Below are 17,219 nucleotides of genomic sequence, written 5' to 3' on the forward strand. Positions count from 1 at the left end.
TGTCTTCGGCTTTCACCTGCTAACACAAACAGTGGCAGAGTCAATGACAAGCTACCGACCGTTGATGTGTCCGAAACGCTGAAAGGAGATTTTATCACCTACAATAGAGAAAGGTAATAATTAACTAAAGTTTTATGAGTCTCTGGGGCCAATTAGTTTGAATTTATTTTGTTTGAATGAGCTTGTTCACCCGATAACAGCATCACTATGTAGCATGCTAGAACGAGGAAGCTACCTTAATGTAACGCTGTTTAGCTCGGAGTTTTCCTCTCTTCCCTCTCAGGATAATGTATTTTATTTACCAGTCTTGCAGCAGGAGACAGTTAATTAAATTGATAACTGCAATAACTATAGCATTAAGTTATATTTTTACTTGAAATGTCCTGAAATGTCTTCATCTTGTTCCATAAGTGCAATGTTATAACTAAATTAAGAACATAGTTTGTACCAGTAAGTTAATTTTGTATCATTTCATTTCACTTTTTAAAGATGTACAATTACTTTAACTTGCTACAGCAACTGACAGCTATTTTACATTGTAATAACAAGCTGTATTTCCTGCTATAAGCCTTCATAAAGCTCTGAAAAGGGAAGCACTTGAAGGAAATTATGGTTAAAGTAGTTTAAAAAAGATAACAGAAGTTACAAAACCTGTACAGACATCTGCAAAGCCACAGAATATATAAACATATGAATGCACGAAAATAGTTCCACGTCAAGCTCACACTGTCTCAGGTAGATTTACAAAGGAAATGAGCCTGACCATTTCTTTCTAACCTGGCACAAATCATGATCCAGATCCTCAGATTATTTACTACAGCACAAACATGAGGAAGATGCCACAGTGTAAAGGCATTCACATAGCAAAAGTGAATGCTAAAGTCTCAGAGTGACACAGGTAAGCTGTTAGGATCAGGAGGATTTCAGGATAAAGCAGGGGATTGACCGTCTTGAGCAGATTTGGCACCGGGCACAAAAGAAAACCAGTTCACTCACAATAACACAAAAACAGCCCATTTGAACTGTACACAGGAGGTTAAACTTTCTCCAACACATTTTTTGTCAAAGCAAAGGGCGTGACATGGAAAAAAATGAAGATGTTTTCTGCTGAAGATTAACCTCAGCTATCCTCAGCCTCAGTTCTGAGCTCTACAGGGGAAAGGTCAGGTATAGCGTCTCACTACAGTCCTCGCTAATGACAGTTCAATCATCGTCACCATTAGAGGTGAAGAACAGAGTATTTTTAAAACACTCAAAATGTAACAAGAAAAAAATGCCTGAAGGAATAGCAGATAATAACCTCAAGAGAAACTGACATTTATTATGGTCTCTGGATGATTACACTGACAATTTTGCTTTTAAGCAGAAAAAAATCAAACTAACGTTGCAGAGAGGACCAAAAGTGAAGTTGGGAGATTTTATTTATGGTCCACTGAAGTGAATGATTTCTGGACAATGTCAATGTGTCGGTTTGCCAAGGTGTGCATGCAGTGCTACAGAACCTCTGTGTTTAAGTCAAAGTGTTAAAAAAAACCTTTTCAAAGTTGCCATTACATTACATTCATTTTGGCAATTCTGACAAATTATGACAGGGATTTTTTATGATTTATTTTGGATAGGTGAGATTAGAGAGGGACAGGAAATGGTGCGACAGAGAGGACGATGAAATGTGATAAATGTCCTCAGCTGTAATTGAAGTGGGGACAGAGCAGCCTTGTGGCACAAGAACCCAACAGCTCTCCAACCAGATCGCCTTTCTGAACTTGTCCTTTTTTTTCTAACCACATTTTGTGTTTTTCAGGATCACATCATGGCCAGGTAGCAAGCTGCTGAGAGCCATGGCATTTTTTAGACAGCTTCTCCTCCTGCTCTGGAAGAACATCACGTATCGCAGGAGGAACAAGGTGACTTTTTTTTACTTCAGAGAAAGAAAAAGAAGAGATTGATAGTTCTATAAGGAAAAAAAAAATGACACGGAGGTGGGACATTAAATTAGCAAATTATTTTTACAGCTGCATAGCACAAATTGACTATAATAACTCTGTTATCAGCAACTGTGTTGGACACACCAGGTGACAGTCAACGAAAGTTTTTGAGCATTTTCGCACCATTAGCAACTCCCACATTCTCCCCTCCTGCAGATCCAGCTGATCATTGAGCTCCTGTGGCCCCTCTTCCTCTTCGTCATCCTCATTGCCGTTCGTCATTCACACCCTCCTTACAAACAGAGCCAATGTGAGTGATATTATGTAATGTCTGTCTTCTCACACACTCAAACATACACACTTACAGGTCTGAAAACTGGCCCTTTGCCAACCAGTTAAAGAGGATTAACTCACTCAGAGTGATTCTTGGGTCAGGCACGCACATTTGTTTTCCTAACCTGCTGTGTTCTTGACCTCATTTGAGAAGTCCTTCATCAGTGTAAGGTGATATAACATGATGTGTTAACATCATTTAATGCAACATAGAAAGACAATACAGTGTAAGCCAGTTCCGTCCGACCGTGACTAACATTTTGTGTGAACCCTGAAAGGTACATCATGGCAACTTCATTTTTGCAGAAAATAAAAACTTAAATCATAAACAAAAGAAAATCTTCCTGTATATGGTCATTAAAGTTTACATTTTATATAATCTTTTTTTTTTTTTTTTTTTGGTGGATTGGATGTATTTCAAGTAAAGTTGTTGTGTACTACCTGGTGCAACATTCAGTAACTGTAGTTTGTGAGCATCAAAACTTTTCTTACATAGGAGTAAAGACAAAGTGCATGTAAATACAGCTCACTTCAGGATGACAACATAGTATCAGTTGTACAAAAATCACAGCATTTCTTCAGTTAAAAGCGGCATGTGAGGATTATTGTTCAGTCCGGTGCCTGCAGATTGAGTTTCAGGTCAGCACCACAGTATTTTATTGTTTTGTATTCAGGTTAATCGTGTTGTACTGAACAGTTTGCATTTGTTTGCTTGTAGGTCATTTTCCAAACAAAGCCTTGCCATCAGCAGGCACCTTGCCCTGGATTCAGGGCATTATCTGCAACATCAACAACCCCTGCTTCCCCAGCCCCACACCAGGGGAGACACCGGGACAAGTTGGCAACTTTGACAACTCCATGTAAGTAGACGGAAAAAAAAAAGCATGGACATCTGTGCGGAGTGGCGGATTTCACAGGAGGATCAGTGCTTGTTAATTCATTAATCTCCATCAGATAACCAGACAAGATGTTGTCAGTCCGGAAAATCACTTGAGTTTTAAGTGTTGAAGTGACAAAACTTGTCCATATTTAAAGTATATAAAGCTGTGATTAAAGACTTAGTCCAGTGTTTCCAGACTATTTTGCAGAGTAATGGACGAGACAAAGTAATTCATAGCCTCATAGCAAGATATCATAACTTTTAAAAGTAGGATATTGCATTGGAATGACCATACTGTACAGTACTTGTGCTCTTGTATGTTTTAGCTTGTTGGCATCAAGCTGCATGTATTTCATACAGAAGCTTCCCATTTTCTAAAGCATACCTTAAATTTGTAGATAATAACTTACTTTCCAGGCAGCAGCTGGGCTCAGTCATGCCCCTGTGATACAGAAATTAGAAACTTAGAAGATCTGTGACAGTAAACATGTGGTTATAAAGTAGAGCAGAGACGATCAGTCAATCAATAGATTCGTTGCTCAACAGAAACATAATTGGAAGAACCTTTTTAGCCAAATATTTCCTCAAATGTGAGGATTTGTTGGTTTTCTTTCTTTGGGCTCTGGATTGTTGATTAAACACAATATTTGATGAATTTACCTCACACTTGAAATTTATGGGTATTTTATGAACCAAATAGATTTATCAAGAAAATAACTGTGAGATTCAGCCCTTCATCTGAGTTGTGTTAAAATTGATTAAGCCTGAGATCACAGGCTGTTAAAAACTCTTCTTTCAGCTGCTTATGTAAAACAACAATCTTTCCATGCAGGAAACCACAAAATTTATGCTTGAATGAACCCAGTTTTACATTTGGAGACAGCTGGCCACCTCATTGAAGACACCTGGTGGTGTTCACAGCTGGGAAGTTGGTGTGTGCTGGTTAAAAAAACTTGCTGGGCAGCAGTTAAATATCACCCAGTAAGGACTCCTCTTGTCACTCCGCTCCTACAGACTGTCTCGTTTCTTCGTGGACGCCCAGACTGTCCTGTCCTACAGTGGAAACCGGAGCTTCTCTGGCTTTCAGGACCTGATGGAGAGTGTCCGGAAGCTGGGAGAGAGACGTGGACCCTGGCCAAGTACCACAGCTTGTTTGAATATCCTCTAGCACTAACCTGAAGGGATACACCAATATACTGACATAGTTACACTTAACACATACCATGAGGGTACAATGCTAGTCAGACAGTTAAACATTATTAGATTAGACATAATGAATATGAGTACAGTTATTGTAGTAAGGCAAAAACACACAAGACAGACAAGACAAGCATTTTTAAGGTCAATGTATATCTTTAAGATTGCTTTCCAGGAGTCAGAATAAATTATTTATATGGAGAAACCCAATAGAGCCTTGGCCTCTGTGAGTGAAGTTGTGCAGTTTAAATAAGGTCATCGTGCGGTGGAGAACAGGGAGACGAGAAGACCACAGTGTTTGAATCAGTGAATACATCAATGACGGCACAGTCTCTCTGTCATGTAGCTTATCATTTCTATAGCTATGGTAAATACACGTTTATAACTGACAGACTTTCACACAACTGCACAACAAGACTGTAAACAAAGAAAGAAGTATCAAGTATAACAGGATTAAAAACCCAAAATGTAAGAGAGGAGGATGTTCAGTCAAGCAATACACAATAGCAAATTAGGTAAGCCAAATTAGGTAGCCTGCTGGTTGTAAGTCATAGTCATGCATGATGGAAAACTCAGCCACATTATTTCTGTCTCCAGAGCTGAGTGCAGTTTAATGTTATGAAGTATAGTGCATTACTGGAACCAACCAAAGGCAAACATTGTGTTTATTGTTTCATTTCAGCCAGAGATATGAATTATTGAATAAGAGGATATAAAGTAAATCAAGAACTGGATGTCGTGCTACCGGAAAAACAACAGATTGTTCATATCCCACAGAGCATGAGCTAACCTGCAAAGCATTTGTGTTTCCAAAGATCTATTCTAAATATATTTGGATATATTCTGTTGTTGATTTTATTTGTAATTCAGGAGTTAATGTTTCTTTTTCTTCTGCAGCTGAAAGAATAGAAGATTACCTACGAGCCAATGAGACATTTTCCAGCTTCCTCCTGACCAACAGCAGCCTGTCGCCTGAGACTGTGGACCAGCTGATGAAGGCTCGTCTTAACCTTCAGGTGAGCTATCGCTGTAAATCCTCATATAACAGAAATTTAATTTATAGAGTAATAACCTACTAAACCCTTAGAAATTGTCTTTTTTAAAATGAGATAATCTGTTTAATTTTAGTTTCAATTAAATAAAAAATAATTGGAATTTATTACAATAAATAAGATGCAACAAATAATATTCACAAATAAAACAGAGTTAAATTAAGGTTCAGTTTAAAAAATAAATAGATAAAAAAACTCTGGGTGCAGTAAAATTAAGAAAGACCTGAAAAATACAAGGAAAATCATCTGTAAACATGGAAAATGCACAGGTAATAATTACACATAAGAGTGAGTGTAACACTATTAAAAGTAAATGTTGATAATCAGTTTTGATCCTTGCAGGTTGCTGTGGCTGGAGCTGAGATGCAGCTGAAGGACTTGGTGTGTAATGTGAGCATGTTAGGACAGTTTCTAACGGTGGATGGAGGAGAAGCCGTCATGAATGATCTCCAGACTCAGCTGTGCGACCTGCCCACTGACTGTCCTGCGAGAGGCCGAGCGCCTTTTTCTCTCTCAGCTCGACTTCACCAAAGTTCCTCACGGTAGGAATCAGCAAACAGGGAGCGCTACCTTTTGCAAAAATACAAGTGACAATTCAGTGAATTTAGATACAATTTGCCATTAATACTGAGTTGCTTATGAATCTGACGAGTTACAATAAGTGCCAGCAGTGAACGTATCTGTCGCTCCCTGTCAGAGAGAACGTCTGATGGCAAATGCTGAAGATCTCAGGGTCATCAGTCAGGCCGTCACCTCAGTTTCCCAGGAGCTGGCTGTCCTCATAGGATGATGTGAGAACATATATCTAATAATTCCCAGACATCTGTGTCTGTCTCATTTGTATACTTCAACCTTCTTGTTTCTTTTCATTTTGTTGTCGCTCATGTGGTTCCTTTCTCTTCCTCCAAACCTTTTGCTCTTCCTCCAGTTTTCCTCCCTCTCCAGCTTTGCAGAGATGACCGCAGCTCTTCGTCTTCTGTCCCCAGAGAATCGCACAGCGCTGCCCAGAGAGAGCTTCCGAGCTTTTTCGAGGATCATGTGCGGTCACCCTGAGGTTGGCGGCGAACGCATCCCATCACTCAACTGGTATGAAGACAATGACATCAAGTCCTTCTTAGGCAAAAACGGCACTGAGGACACCGACCTGGACCGTCACAACAACACCAGTAAGAGGCTTTGCAGAGCAGAGTTTGTGTGGTATTAGTATGTTTTCATATATTATGGCTCGATACTACTTTAATCTGTGTGTGTACTGTTTTTGTATCCAGGTGTGTTCATATAATATATTCCCTGCATGGTCTGTTCTTTCCACCTTGCAGCTCCATTTTGTAAAAGTTTGATCCAGGGTCTGGAGTCCAACCCTCTGTCTCGCATCGTGTGGCGAGGAATCAAACCTCTCTTTATAGGAAAACTGCTGTACACGCCAGACACTCCTGCAGTAAAACGAGTCATGAAAGAGGTGCAGCAAGTTTACTTTTTGTCCTCAATGAACAGATTATCATCAAGATGCATTACCATGACAATTGGCTGCTAAATTGGTTCATATCAAGTGCTCAAATCCTCTAGGTCTGAAAATTGTTATATATATACTGTATTTACCATAGAAGGGAACTGTTAAAGTGTTTCACTGCTGTCATTTTATATAACCAAAATATGCCTCATCACCACTTAAAAGCAGTTCTTCTTCTCTTGGGATTCATAAAGAGTTACACTTTTAATGTGTGTTAGAGTTTAGAGTGTAGCTGAAGGGCAGATGTTCAGGTTGTGTGTCTCACACTGGGATAGGATCTGACACACTAATCAAACTAAAATTTCCTTGTTCTGAAAATTACTGGTGGCTTGGTTAGAGAAATCAGATACCACTTGCAACACCCTTAGACAAAGATCTGAAATCTTAATAATGTTGGGATTGAAGGTGCATTCTGTTGTTATACTGGTTGTAAGACAACTAAAAGCTTTATAAGGTAAATACATCCATTTAACCTGATTACAACTTGTTTCTGCTTAAGTTGAACAAAACATTTGAGGACCTGCAAATCCTCCAGGAACTGAATGAAGCCTGGTTGGAGGTGGGACCCCGTATTAAGAACTATATGGAGACCAGCATGGAGATTCAGCTGCTGCAGGTCTGACACCGCAACTACTGCTTGTCTTGCAAAGAGGATCAATCTGTTGTAACATATTGAGTGCTAAAAATGTGTATCTGTATGCGTATGACAGGATTTGTTGAGGCGGCCAGAGGTCGCTGTGCTGGTCAACCTGCGTCTGGAGAAGACATCCTGGACGGCCTCGCGGATCGCTCGTTTCCTGTCCACACCCTCACCACAGGCCCCTAGAAATCCTGAAGCGCCACCTACCTGGCTGGATCTCTACAACGACATCAGCCACACCATCACCACTCTCGCACAAGTCACTGAGGTTCTTTCCTGTTTGTTTTGTTTTGTTTTCTGACTACAAATTAGTGGGGTTGTTTTTCATTCCATTTTCTTTCCTCTGCTGCAGTGTTTCTCTCTTAACAAACTGGAGGGGTTGGAGACTGAGGGTCAGTTGATTGAGAGAGCGTTGGAGCTGCTGGAGGACAGGCAGCTTTGGGCAGGTGTGGTTTTCCTGCTGCCCAACTCCTCATCTCCTGAGCTTCCACCCCATGTCACCTACAAGATCCGAATGGACATCGATGATGTGACTCGGACAAACAAGATCAAGGACAGGTACTTAGAAAACACCTGAAATGTCTTGCCTTTATCCTGCTTCACTCTCACGTTAGTTAATGGATCTTTTCATTGGAATTGCGAGGATACAGCTTTGGTTTGGTTTAAAGCACTGGATATACATTCTGTATTTTAAAATTGATGATATTAAGCCAAAAACTAGCCTTTAATTTTCACAGAGCAACAAGGAAATTCTGTTTTTCTTGGTGCTGACTTTCTCCAAAAAACAGAAACCACTGTTTTTTATCTTTTTGTCAGGTTTTGGGATCCTGGACCAGCAGCTGACCCATTTAATGACATGCGCTACATTTGGGGCGGCTTTGTATACATCCAGGACCTGGTGGAGAGAGCTGTGAGCCGAGTCCTGACTGGAGTTCAACAGAACACAGGCATTTACATCCAGCAGATGCCATACCCCTGCTACGTGGACGATGTGTGAGTTGTATGTTGTTGTAAAGGGATGTTTTTATAAACCATGCACATTCCACACATTTCTACTGAGAACAGACTAGTACATCCACAGTCTCACACCTGGACCTCTGACTTGTTACCAGTGGTTCTTTAAGTTTCCACAGGATCATTATTTTGCATTAGGAACTAAATTGAGATGTTTATCCTGATCTCACCCCTGATTTTCCATAGTTTCCTACGAGTGCTAAACCGCTCCCTGCCACTCTTCATGACTCTGGCCTGGATCTACTCAGTTGCCATGATCATTAAAGGTGTGGTGTACGAGAAGGAGGCAAGGCTGAAGGAGACCATGAGGATTATGGGTCTGGGAACAGGAACGCTATGGCTCAGCTGGTTCATCAGCAGTGTTGTTCCTTTCCTGGTCTCTGCAGCTCTTCTTATTGCTCTGCTCAAGGCAAGATGACCATTCACACACAGACATATTAAAGGACACATAAGTACACAATGAAGAAAATAGCTAAGTAAGAAAGTAGCTAAGTGCTCTGATGTTTTTATTGCTTCTTGCTGACATTAAAAGAATACACACCTATAGTCACTTCTCGTCTTATTTCTTTCCAGTGGGGGGACATCTTGCCATACAGCAACCCCTCTGTTGTCCTTTTCTTCCTCCTCGCGTTTGCCACCGCCACCATCATGCAGTGTTTCCTCATCAGCACCTTCTTTTCCAAAGCTAACCTTGCCGCTGCCTGTGGGGGGCTCATATACTTTAGCCTCTACCTGCCCTATGTACTCTGTGTCGCCTGGAGAGACCACCTCAACACCACACACAGAGTCCTTGCTGTGAGTAGAGGAATTCTGGTTACAATCAGGAAGTTCTTCCCACAATTGATGATATGCGCAGTTCTAGAAAAATGACTCCTCTTCCTCTTTCCTCAGAGTTTTCTCTCTCCTGTGGCATTTGGGTTTGGCTGTGAATACTTCTCTCAATACGAGGAGCAAGGTGTGGGCATCCAGTGGTACAACCTGCGCTCCAGCCCTGTGGAAGGAGACTCCTACAGCTTCACTATCTCTATAACCATGCTTTACGTGGACGCCTTCATCTACGCTGTTGCAGCCTGGTACATCGAAGCAGTGTTCCCTGGTACGAATGCATTCACTTTCTCGGGAACTTAATGTAGATAGGAACACACATTAAGTGCACTGGATAAAGGCAATGTTTTGACCCTACTGGGTCTTCGTTAGACAGAATCTTTCCTGAATTTTATCTGGCTAAAAGTGCAAAAAATATAGTTTGTATTTTATTTCTGGTTGAATTGAAGGTAGGGGTCAAGGTTAGCTAACCACAGTTTCCCCTCTCTCTAAAGGAATAATGTTATTTTAGTGACAGCAGATATGAGACCTTTGGAAAAAAAGCTTACAAACAAATGGAGTTCCTGGTTAAATTGGTTCTTTCTTAGAAAAAAAGCCTCTTTGTGCTTCATTTAGTCCCAGTTTTGAAAATACAAACATTTTACCTTGTGTGTGTTTTTATACCAGGTGAATATGGGATCCCCAGGCCTTGGTATTTTATCTTCCAGCTCAACTACTGGGGTGGAGTTCCCCTGGAGGCAGGCATGCCGATCCCCCCGGCACCTACAGAGCAGGATGAAGGTACGAGATTCCAGGAGCTTCTGCACACCAGCACCTCTTTCTCTTAGTTTATCTACTTTTCTTTCATTGTATGATTCATAATGGAGACATTTATTTAAAGGCAGTCATCAGTTTGTAAACAGAAGTCACACATACCTGCCACAGATTGTGGTGGCAGGTTGGAGGCTATCTACCGTCTTCTCCTCTGTTTTTGATGCCAGTTAAAAGACTCTGGTAGTTTCGTAATCTTAAACCCATTAACTACAATCAAGTTAATGAGCTGAGACAAAAAGCCTGTTAACTACAATGTTTAAGAACAGATGAAGACTGAAACTGAGGATGAACGTTGGTCCAGACTTCACGTTGTTGATGTGTCTGATTCCTGACACCCATATTCCCTTTCATTTTGGAAATTTGTTTGTTTGTTCTGTTCTCAGTATGATTTTATATTGTCTCCTCTAAGTGTGTAAATTATGTGTCTGTCATCAGATCAAATTGAGTCAGAACCCAGTAACCTGATCCTGGGCGTGAGCATCAGAAACCTGGTGAAAATCTACAAGAAGGGAGCCAAACTGGCCGTCAACCACCTCAACCTGAAGTTCTACGAGGGGCAGATCACCTCCTTCCTCGGCCACAATGGAGCCGGCAAGACCACCACCATGTGAGTACAGCTGAGGACTGTCAGCACTGATGCCTTTTTTTATTATCCTTTTTATTTTTACAAAAGTAAGATTTTTGTTACTTAATTTGTTGTCATTTTTATTAAGTCTGTGTTATATGTGGGATTGTGATCTAATGTAATGTGGAAGTTTCACCAGAACAAAGAATGTATATGACTTTTTTGGTCAGATCTGTCCTGACGGGCCTGTTCCCACCCACCTCTGGGACTGTGTACATCAAGGGGATGGACATTCGCCACGACATGGACATCATCCGAAGGACGCTGGGAGTTTGTCCGCAACACAATGTCCTGTTTGACATGTAAAGTTCAAATGACACACATTATTTTGAAGTGATTAAAAAGTCTGAGTTTCATAGCCAGATTTATTCAAAAGAATAGTTGATTTTCATATTTGTTCTGAGCCTGTCCCTATCTGTCTCAGACTGACAGTGGAGGAGCATGTGTGGTTTTATGGGTGTCTGAAGGGTTTGTCTGAAGAGGAGGTGAAAGCAGAGCTGGACACTCTGCTGGACGATGTCGGTCTGCTTCACAAACGACATGAACAGACCAAAAACCTCTCTGGTAAACTAGTTTAACTATATTAACATAAAGGGCTTCCATTAGTGTTTTCCTGATAAATATTTTTGTTGCAGTTCCAAAGTTGAAACTCTCTGTGTGTGTTTCTGTCAGGTGGCATGCAGAGGAAGCTGTCTGTGGCTATCGCATTTGTTGGAGGATCTAAGGTGGTTGTTCTGGATGAGCCTACAGCTGGAGTTGATCCTTACTCCCGCAGAGGGATCTGGGATCTGCTGCTCAAATACCGCAAAGGTGCGGGTCTATGGACAGTTTCAGTTTGCAGGGGGGTTAGAATAAGAAGCCTTGATGTACTGTATTTTTTGTAGGTTTCAAGATGATTAACTGCATCAAATATATACAAATATGTACTCAGAGATAAATTATTATGTTTTCTTGTGAGTGAGGGGTGAACAGGATGCCACATTTTAAACTGCTGGAGTATATTTCTCTGTTGTTTTCTCCACCAGATCGGACTATCATCTTGTCCACTCACTACATGGACGAGGCAGAGCTGTTAGGTGACCGGATTGCCATCATCTCCCAGGGGAAGCTCTGCTGCTGCGGCTCACCACTCTTCCTGAAATCCAAGCTGGGATCTGGTTATTACCTCACTGTGGTGAAGAGGGAGGGGCTGGACACCAGCACACCCAGCAGTACCAGTATCTGCACCAGCACCAGCATCAGCACCAATAAGCTGCCTCCTCTCAAGGTCTCACCACTGCTCATAGTCTTTACATCAATTGCCCAAAACACCAAATGTTTAAACCAGCCATCTTTTCTGAAAAGTTTATGGTAGAAAAGCAAGAGCTGAGTTTTGATCTTTGGAAAATTGATAACAACAGTGTAAAAAATTATACATAAACTTGCATGTACATCAAAATTCATCCTCCTTGGTGGACAATTAGCTCCTGGCGCTTTGGTTCTCTCCATCATGTTCATCCCTGTGTTCTCCTCTGTAAATGTTGTCAACTCTGTTTCAGGACAGTGAGTCATCCATGAGTGAGGACACCGGGCTGGGAAGTGAGGAGAGCAGCTCATGTGAGTGTTTAACAGCTGTTGTAGACACTGAACTGAGGTTGTTCAATATTGGTAAAGTGCAGTTTCTACAAGCACCAGTTTAGTGTTAATGTTTAAATACCAAGTGGGTCATAAGAAAGACTCAAGTTACATATCTCTCATCATCATCTCTCATGGCAGACCTGGCGGCGTTGCTCTCCCTGGCACAGCACCACATCCCTGGTGCAAGGCTGGTGGAGGACTCAGGGCGCGAAGCGGTGATCAACCTGCCGCAGGTAGCCGCTAAGGACAGCAGCCTGGCCGTCTTTCTGTCTGAAGTGGATCAGAGGCTGCCTGAACTGGGCATCAGCAGCTACGGCCTATCAGACAGCACGCTGGAGGAGGTAAACATTTATATTTAATAAGTAAATAAGTCAGTTTTTCTACTAACCTTCTAAACCTTTAGCAAAGGAGCCAAAACCTATTTTTTTACACACTGGTCAACAAAAAAGAAACATAAGCTTTCAGGGGGGAAAAAAGTGAATTTCAGTCATGCATATGACGTATATTTGTATAAAATAAAGGTCTTAAGGATTTATTGTGGATGTTGCTGCAGCTGTAGCTGTAGCTAGCTTGCAGCAGCGTTAAGCTTCAATCTTCCAATAAAGATTGAAGAGAGGAGTCGGACTTTAAGTTTTAACTGAAAGCAGTTGTCAAACTGAAAAGGATTCTGGATTAAACATAGCCAATTTAATGTTTGAATTTGTTTGTATCTGATAAAAACAACAGGTTTCTGTAAAGTATTTCCAATAAGTGTGAGTGTATGTGGCCCTGAGAACACTTTCCCACCAACCTTGCCTGGTTTTCTGTGTGTGTGGTGTGTGTGTGTGTGTGTGTGTGTGTGTGTGTGTGTGTGTGTGTGTGTGTGTGTGTGTGTGTGTGTGCATGACAGACTCAGTAGCGTCTCACCTGTGTGATCTACAGCATCTCAGCCAGGTCTCATCAGGAGGGCTGGATATTTGTGGAGCAGCCATGGTCTTAATAGCCTTAACGCTGGCATCAGATTAGCACTGATAGCAGACTTACAGAGCCTGATAACTTTTCTCATTAGCCACTCACTCTGCTCCTCTGACCTCAGTGTGAAAGCTATCTGATCTGATCCTTTACTGCCATCTGCTGGCTGCTCTTTCATAAATAAAAAGGAAAATCTTCTGTTTCCAAACCTAGCAAGAAATACAGTACTGGTTAAACTGAATTATATGAGAGTTTTCATTGACTAGTCATTCATTTTAGGGCTGCGAAAATGTTCATGTTTAAATGAGACCTTGCAGATTCACCCTGTTGTCACAAATTCTCCATCTACAGGAAATGACTTGCTCTTTTCACACAGGAGACCTCTTGAAAGAGCACAGTGTTGTGTTAATAAAGCAGAATTTAATCTTTTATCACATCTGTCCTGTTCACTTCCAGATCTTTCTGCGAGTAGCAGAGGAAACTGGCGTGGATGCTGAATCTGAGCTGCAGGCTGAATCTCCCCTCAACCAGCAGCCATCAGCAGGACAGAGAGCAGAGAGTCAGCATACTGAGGAACCAGAGACAGGTATGCACTAACACTCACAGACACACACAGTAGATTCGTGTACATACCACACAGTGTTTCCATGTACAGTCAGTCTGCCATTTCGTCTCCAACTGTGACCGTTTGTTTCCATACTGCTGCCAGGAAGGAAAAGGCTTCGTAAGCAAGGTACCCTCAGATCATCACTCACTGAGAGTCATGCACTGGATAGAAAAGCCACAGTAGCTGCACAGCACAATTATCTTCAGTTTAACTGTTGAGTAGACAAATAAAAGGGATTTATATATGCATACAGCTTTTTTTTTACTGATTTTGTTTGTTTTCAGTACCTCTAAACTTAAATTTAAATTGCACATTTCATATGTATTCATTGTTTCCCTCAAGAACTTAATTTTAAAGGCTCTGGAAAATTATTAAGCCCATGATAGATGAAGATCTTTAAGTTTCAGTAGCTGCCAGATTAAGTCATTACACACCAAACAATTCAGTAAAAGTGAATTAGTTAATTATGAAGTAGTGTCTCCATCGTATCAAAGGTGGATGGCAATGACAGGAGTCTGTGTATTCATTTTCTCAATGTATCAATGTGAGCGCTCACCCTGTGTCTTTTCCATTTACAGAACCTCAGGAGACAGATCTGCTGAGTGGAGATGGCCGAGGTGGGATCCCCCTGACCGGCTGGTGGCTGACGTGGCAGCAGCTGAGGGCTCTTTTCGTTAAACGCTGGCTCTACGCTCGGAGGAGCCGCAGGGGCTTCTTTGCTCAGGTGATGATGAACACCAGCAGCAGCTGTTACAGAGCTGGATTCAAAAGTTATCCATCAATGAAGGATTTATGGTTTCCATGATGAAAACAAGAACCATCTCCACAGTTAGTTGACTAATCAGTCATCAGAGCCCTTCACTGGCTTCACGGGGAATTATCTATTAGTCATTAGTTGTTATTAGAGAAATATATATTCTCTATTTACTCTTACAAAGTCACTCATCTGACAGCTGCGTCACGTTTCAGATTGTTCTGCCTGCTGTGTTCGTCCTGGTTGCCCTTCTCTTCAGCCTCATTGTACCTCCGTTTGGGAAGTACCCGGCCCTGCAGCTGCAGCCCTGGATGTACGGAGAACAGTACACCTTCTTCAGGTTAGCCTGCACCCAAATATCTGTTACCTCAGTCAGTACAGCAAAGATTTTTTGAGTTAGTTTGGTTTACTCTGCCACTCTGTCAGAGATAACTAACCACTAACTGAAGGTTTAGTTCTGAAATAACTGGTTATTTTCATCACTTGTTGTCTTGTTATTGTTCCTCTGACAAGCTCCCTCACCTCTGGTGTAATACTTACAGTAATGACGCCCCTGGGAACCCAGCCATGGAGAACTTACTGGAAGCTCTGCTGGACCAGCCAGGTTTTGGTACCAAGTGCATGGAGACAGATGGAGAAGACAACAGCACGTAAGACAGTTTGTAAACACAAGAATTCGTCTCAGTGGAATCAGTTGAAACGTTAATAAAGTTAGAGGGACACCAACAGAGACAACAGAAAATAAAAAATAACAAGTAGAAACTTGGCTTCAGTTTGTATGACAATCAACATGAGACATTATGTCATACATCACATAAACAATAGGTTAAAAAATAACATTTGAATACAGATGTAACTTCATGAAGAACCAAGTGATAAATTACTAAAAATCATTTGAACCAATTTAAAATAATTTATTACTAGTTTAAGAAGTAAATTGTCAGGTACATGGGCTGCAGAGCATTATTGGCATGTCTATTAATTACAGGTTTAACTAATGCATTTAATCTTGAATGTAATGCAAAGAAAATAATGTAAATCACTAGATAGGTGGCAAAAATACATATAAATCTACTAAAACAGGAGATAAAATCAACTGTAGTGATTAAAAATTCTGAAACATTTGATAATACTTCTATTTTTTAGAGATTACTGCCTAAGATAGAAGTAATAATTATTCACTTCTTCCTGGGATCTTCACAAAGAGTAGTATTTTTATTGGGGGTATTCAGTAATTTATTATCTTCTGACTGGCATTCAGTCATTATACATAAACTGTACAACCTTCCCATGTTTGAATAAATAAAAAACACTATGTTCACTCCCTGTTCTCCTTGCAGGAACCCTCAGTGTGAAGGTGAGCGGGGTGGCCTTCTCATGCGGCCACAGGTTTCCTACTCCACCTGGCAGATGTTCAGCAGAGGCAACTGGAGCAGAGACAGACCATCTCCTGAATGTCAGTGTAGCACAGAGGACGTCCGCCGGATGCTCCCCGACTGCCCACAGGGTGCTGGTGGACTGCCACCTCCGCAGGTCGGTGTGGTGTCAGATCAGGACAGAATGTGCAGTGTTGAGTGATCTGACTTTTGCATTAACACTTTCACATGCTATGATATGAAATTACCCTCATGTTTGCTTAGTGCAGGAGTGTGTCTGTACTACTTTCAGTTGAGATGTTTTAATTTGTTGTTTTTCAGATTAAGAGGCTGACTGGAGACATCCTCCAAAATCTGACAAGTTATAACATTTCTGATTACTTGGTGAAAACCTATTCCCAGATCCTCAAGAAAAGGTACTTAGATTTTTTTTTTTTTTAATACAACAAGATTGATAAGGAGATGCCTAATGAACATGCCTCAGAAACATAACTGCTTTTATTTCTCTGTAAATACCATAAAATACTTATTATAGTCTACATACTATATAATATATTTTATTTTGAATAGCTAAATAATTTCTTGGGTAGATGAAATGCAGTATCCTTACCATTACTCCTTACTGAAAGCAGACTGCTGATGCTGTCATATGTTGAATATTAAAATTGCAGATAGCTGTTGTGAGCCCACTGATGTTAACATAGAGATTTCTAGCCCTGTCTTACACTGCTCATGTTCCCTTTAGTAATGTTTCTCATAGATTCATTCTTTCTTCCTCTGTGCCAATTACAGCCTGAAAACCAAGAAGTGGGTGAATGAATTCAGGTAAACTGCTGGAATAAAACACCATTTTGGGAGCAAAATGTTTGTTGTACCAGTAGCCGTAGAGTTGCTCTTCTGAATGTGTGAAAAGAAACAATCTGTCACTCTTAGTACAAAAGTTATTTAAGTTTAATTTGTGTGTTATAGATATGGAGGCTTCTCCCTCGGGGGCAGCGCCACTCAGACTTTATCTCGGGACCATCACGTCCAAGACTCGATCATGGCAATCAGGACTCGTTACAGAGTTCCACAGGTACAGCGAGGAGTCAGCTCTCAGG

General features: G+C 41.1%; 1 protein-coding gene across 1 annotated transcript in view; it reads left to right on the forward strand.

Annotated features, from left to right (window-relative positions):
* The window catches only part of abca7 (ATP-binding cassette, sub-family A (ABC1), member 7), a 27,741-nt gene continuing 10,522 nt past the window's right edge, over positions 1-17,219 (forward strand). Inside the window, 36 exon segments of the mRNA XM_018667490.2 lie at positions 1-113; positions 1,802-1,904; positions 2,142-2,235; positions 2,977-3,118; positions 4,153-4,277; positions 5,233-5,351; positions 5,730-5,867; positions 5,869-5,919; positions 6,085-6,171; positions 6,173-6,178; positions 6,316-6,553; positions 6,707-6,846; positions 7,397-7,513; positions 7,608-7,805; positions 7,890-8,095; positions 8,354-8,530; positions 8,738-8,960; positions 9,125-9,346; positions 9,443-9,647; positions 10,043-10,156; positions 10,625-10,796; positions 10,985-11,116; positions 11,239-11,378; positions 11,487-11,624; positions 11,840-12,081; positions 12,353-12,410; positions 12,570-12,772; positions 13,839-13,968; positions 14,092-14,115; positions 14,568-14,713; positions 14,959-15,083; positions 15,286-15,393; positions 16,084-16,276; positions 16,441-16,535; positions 16,912-16,944; positions 17,089-17,194. Of these exon segments, the coding sequence (XP_018523006.1) occupies positions 1,839-1,904; positions 2,142-2,235; positions 2,977-3,118; positions 4,153-4,277; positions 5,233-5,351; positions 5,730-5,867; positions 5,869-5,919; positions 6,085-6,171; positions 6,173-6,178; positions 6,316-6,553; positions 6,707-6,846; positions 7,397-7,513; positions 7,608-7,805; positions 7,890-8,095; positions 8,354-8,530; positions 8,738-8,960; positions 9,125-9,346; positions 9,443-9,647; positions 10,043-10,156; positions 10,625-10,796; positions 10,985-11,116; positions 11,239-11,378; positions 11,487-11,624; positions 11,840-12,081; positions 12,353-12,410; positions 12,570-12,772; positions 13,839-13,968; positions 14,092-14,115; positions 14,568-14,713; positions 14,959-15,083; positions 15,286-15,393; positions 16,084-16,276; positions 16,441-16,535; positions 16,912-16,944; positions 17,089-17,194 (4,713 nt within the window). The 5' untranslated portion in view covers positions 1-113; positions 1,802-1,838.

This window comes from Lates calcarifer, linkage group LG17 (genome assembly GCF_001640805.2).
Source record: "Lates calcarifer isolate ASB-BC8 linkage group LG17, TLL_Latcal_v3, whole genome shotgun sequence".
In the NCBI taxonomy this organism is placed as follows: domain Eukaryota; kingdom Metazoa; phylum Chordata; class Actinopteri; family Centropomidae; genus Lates; species Lates calcarifer.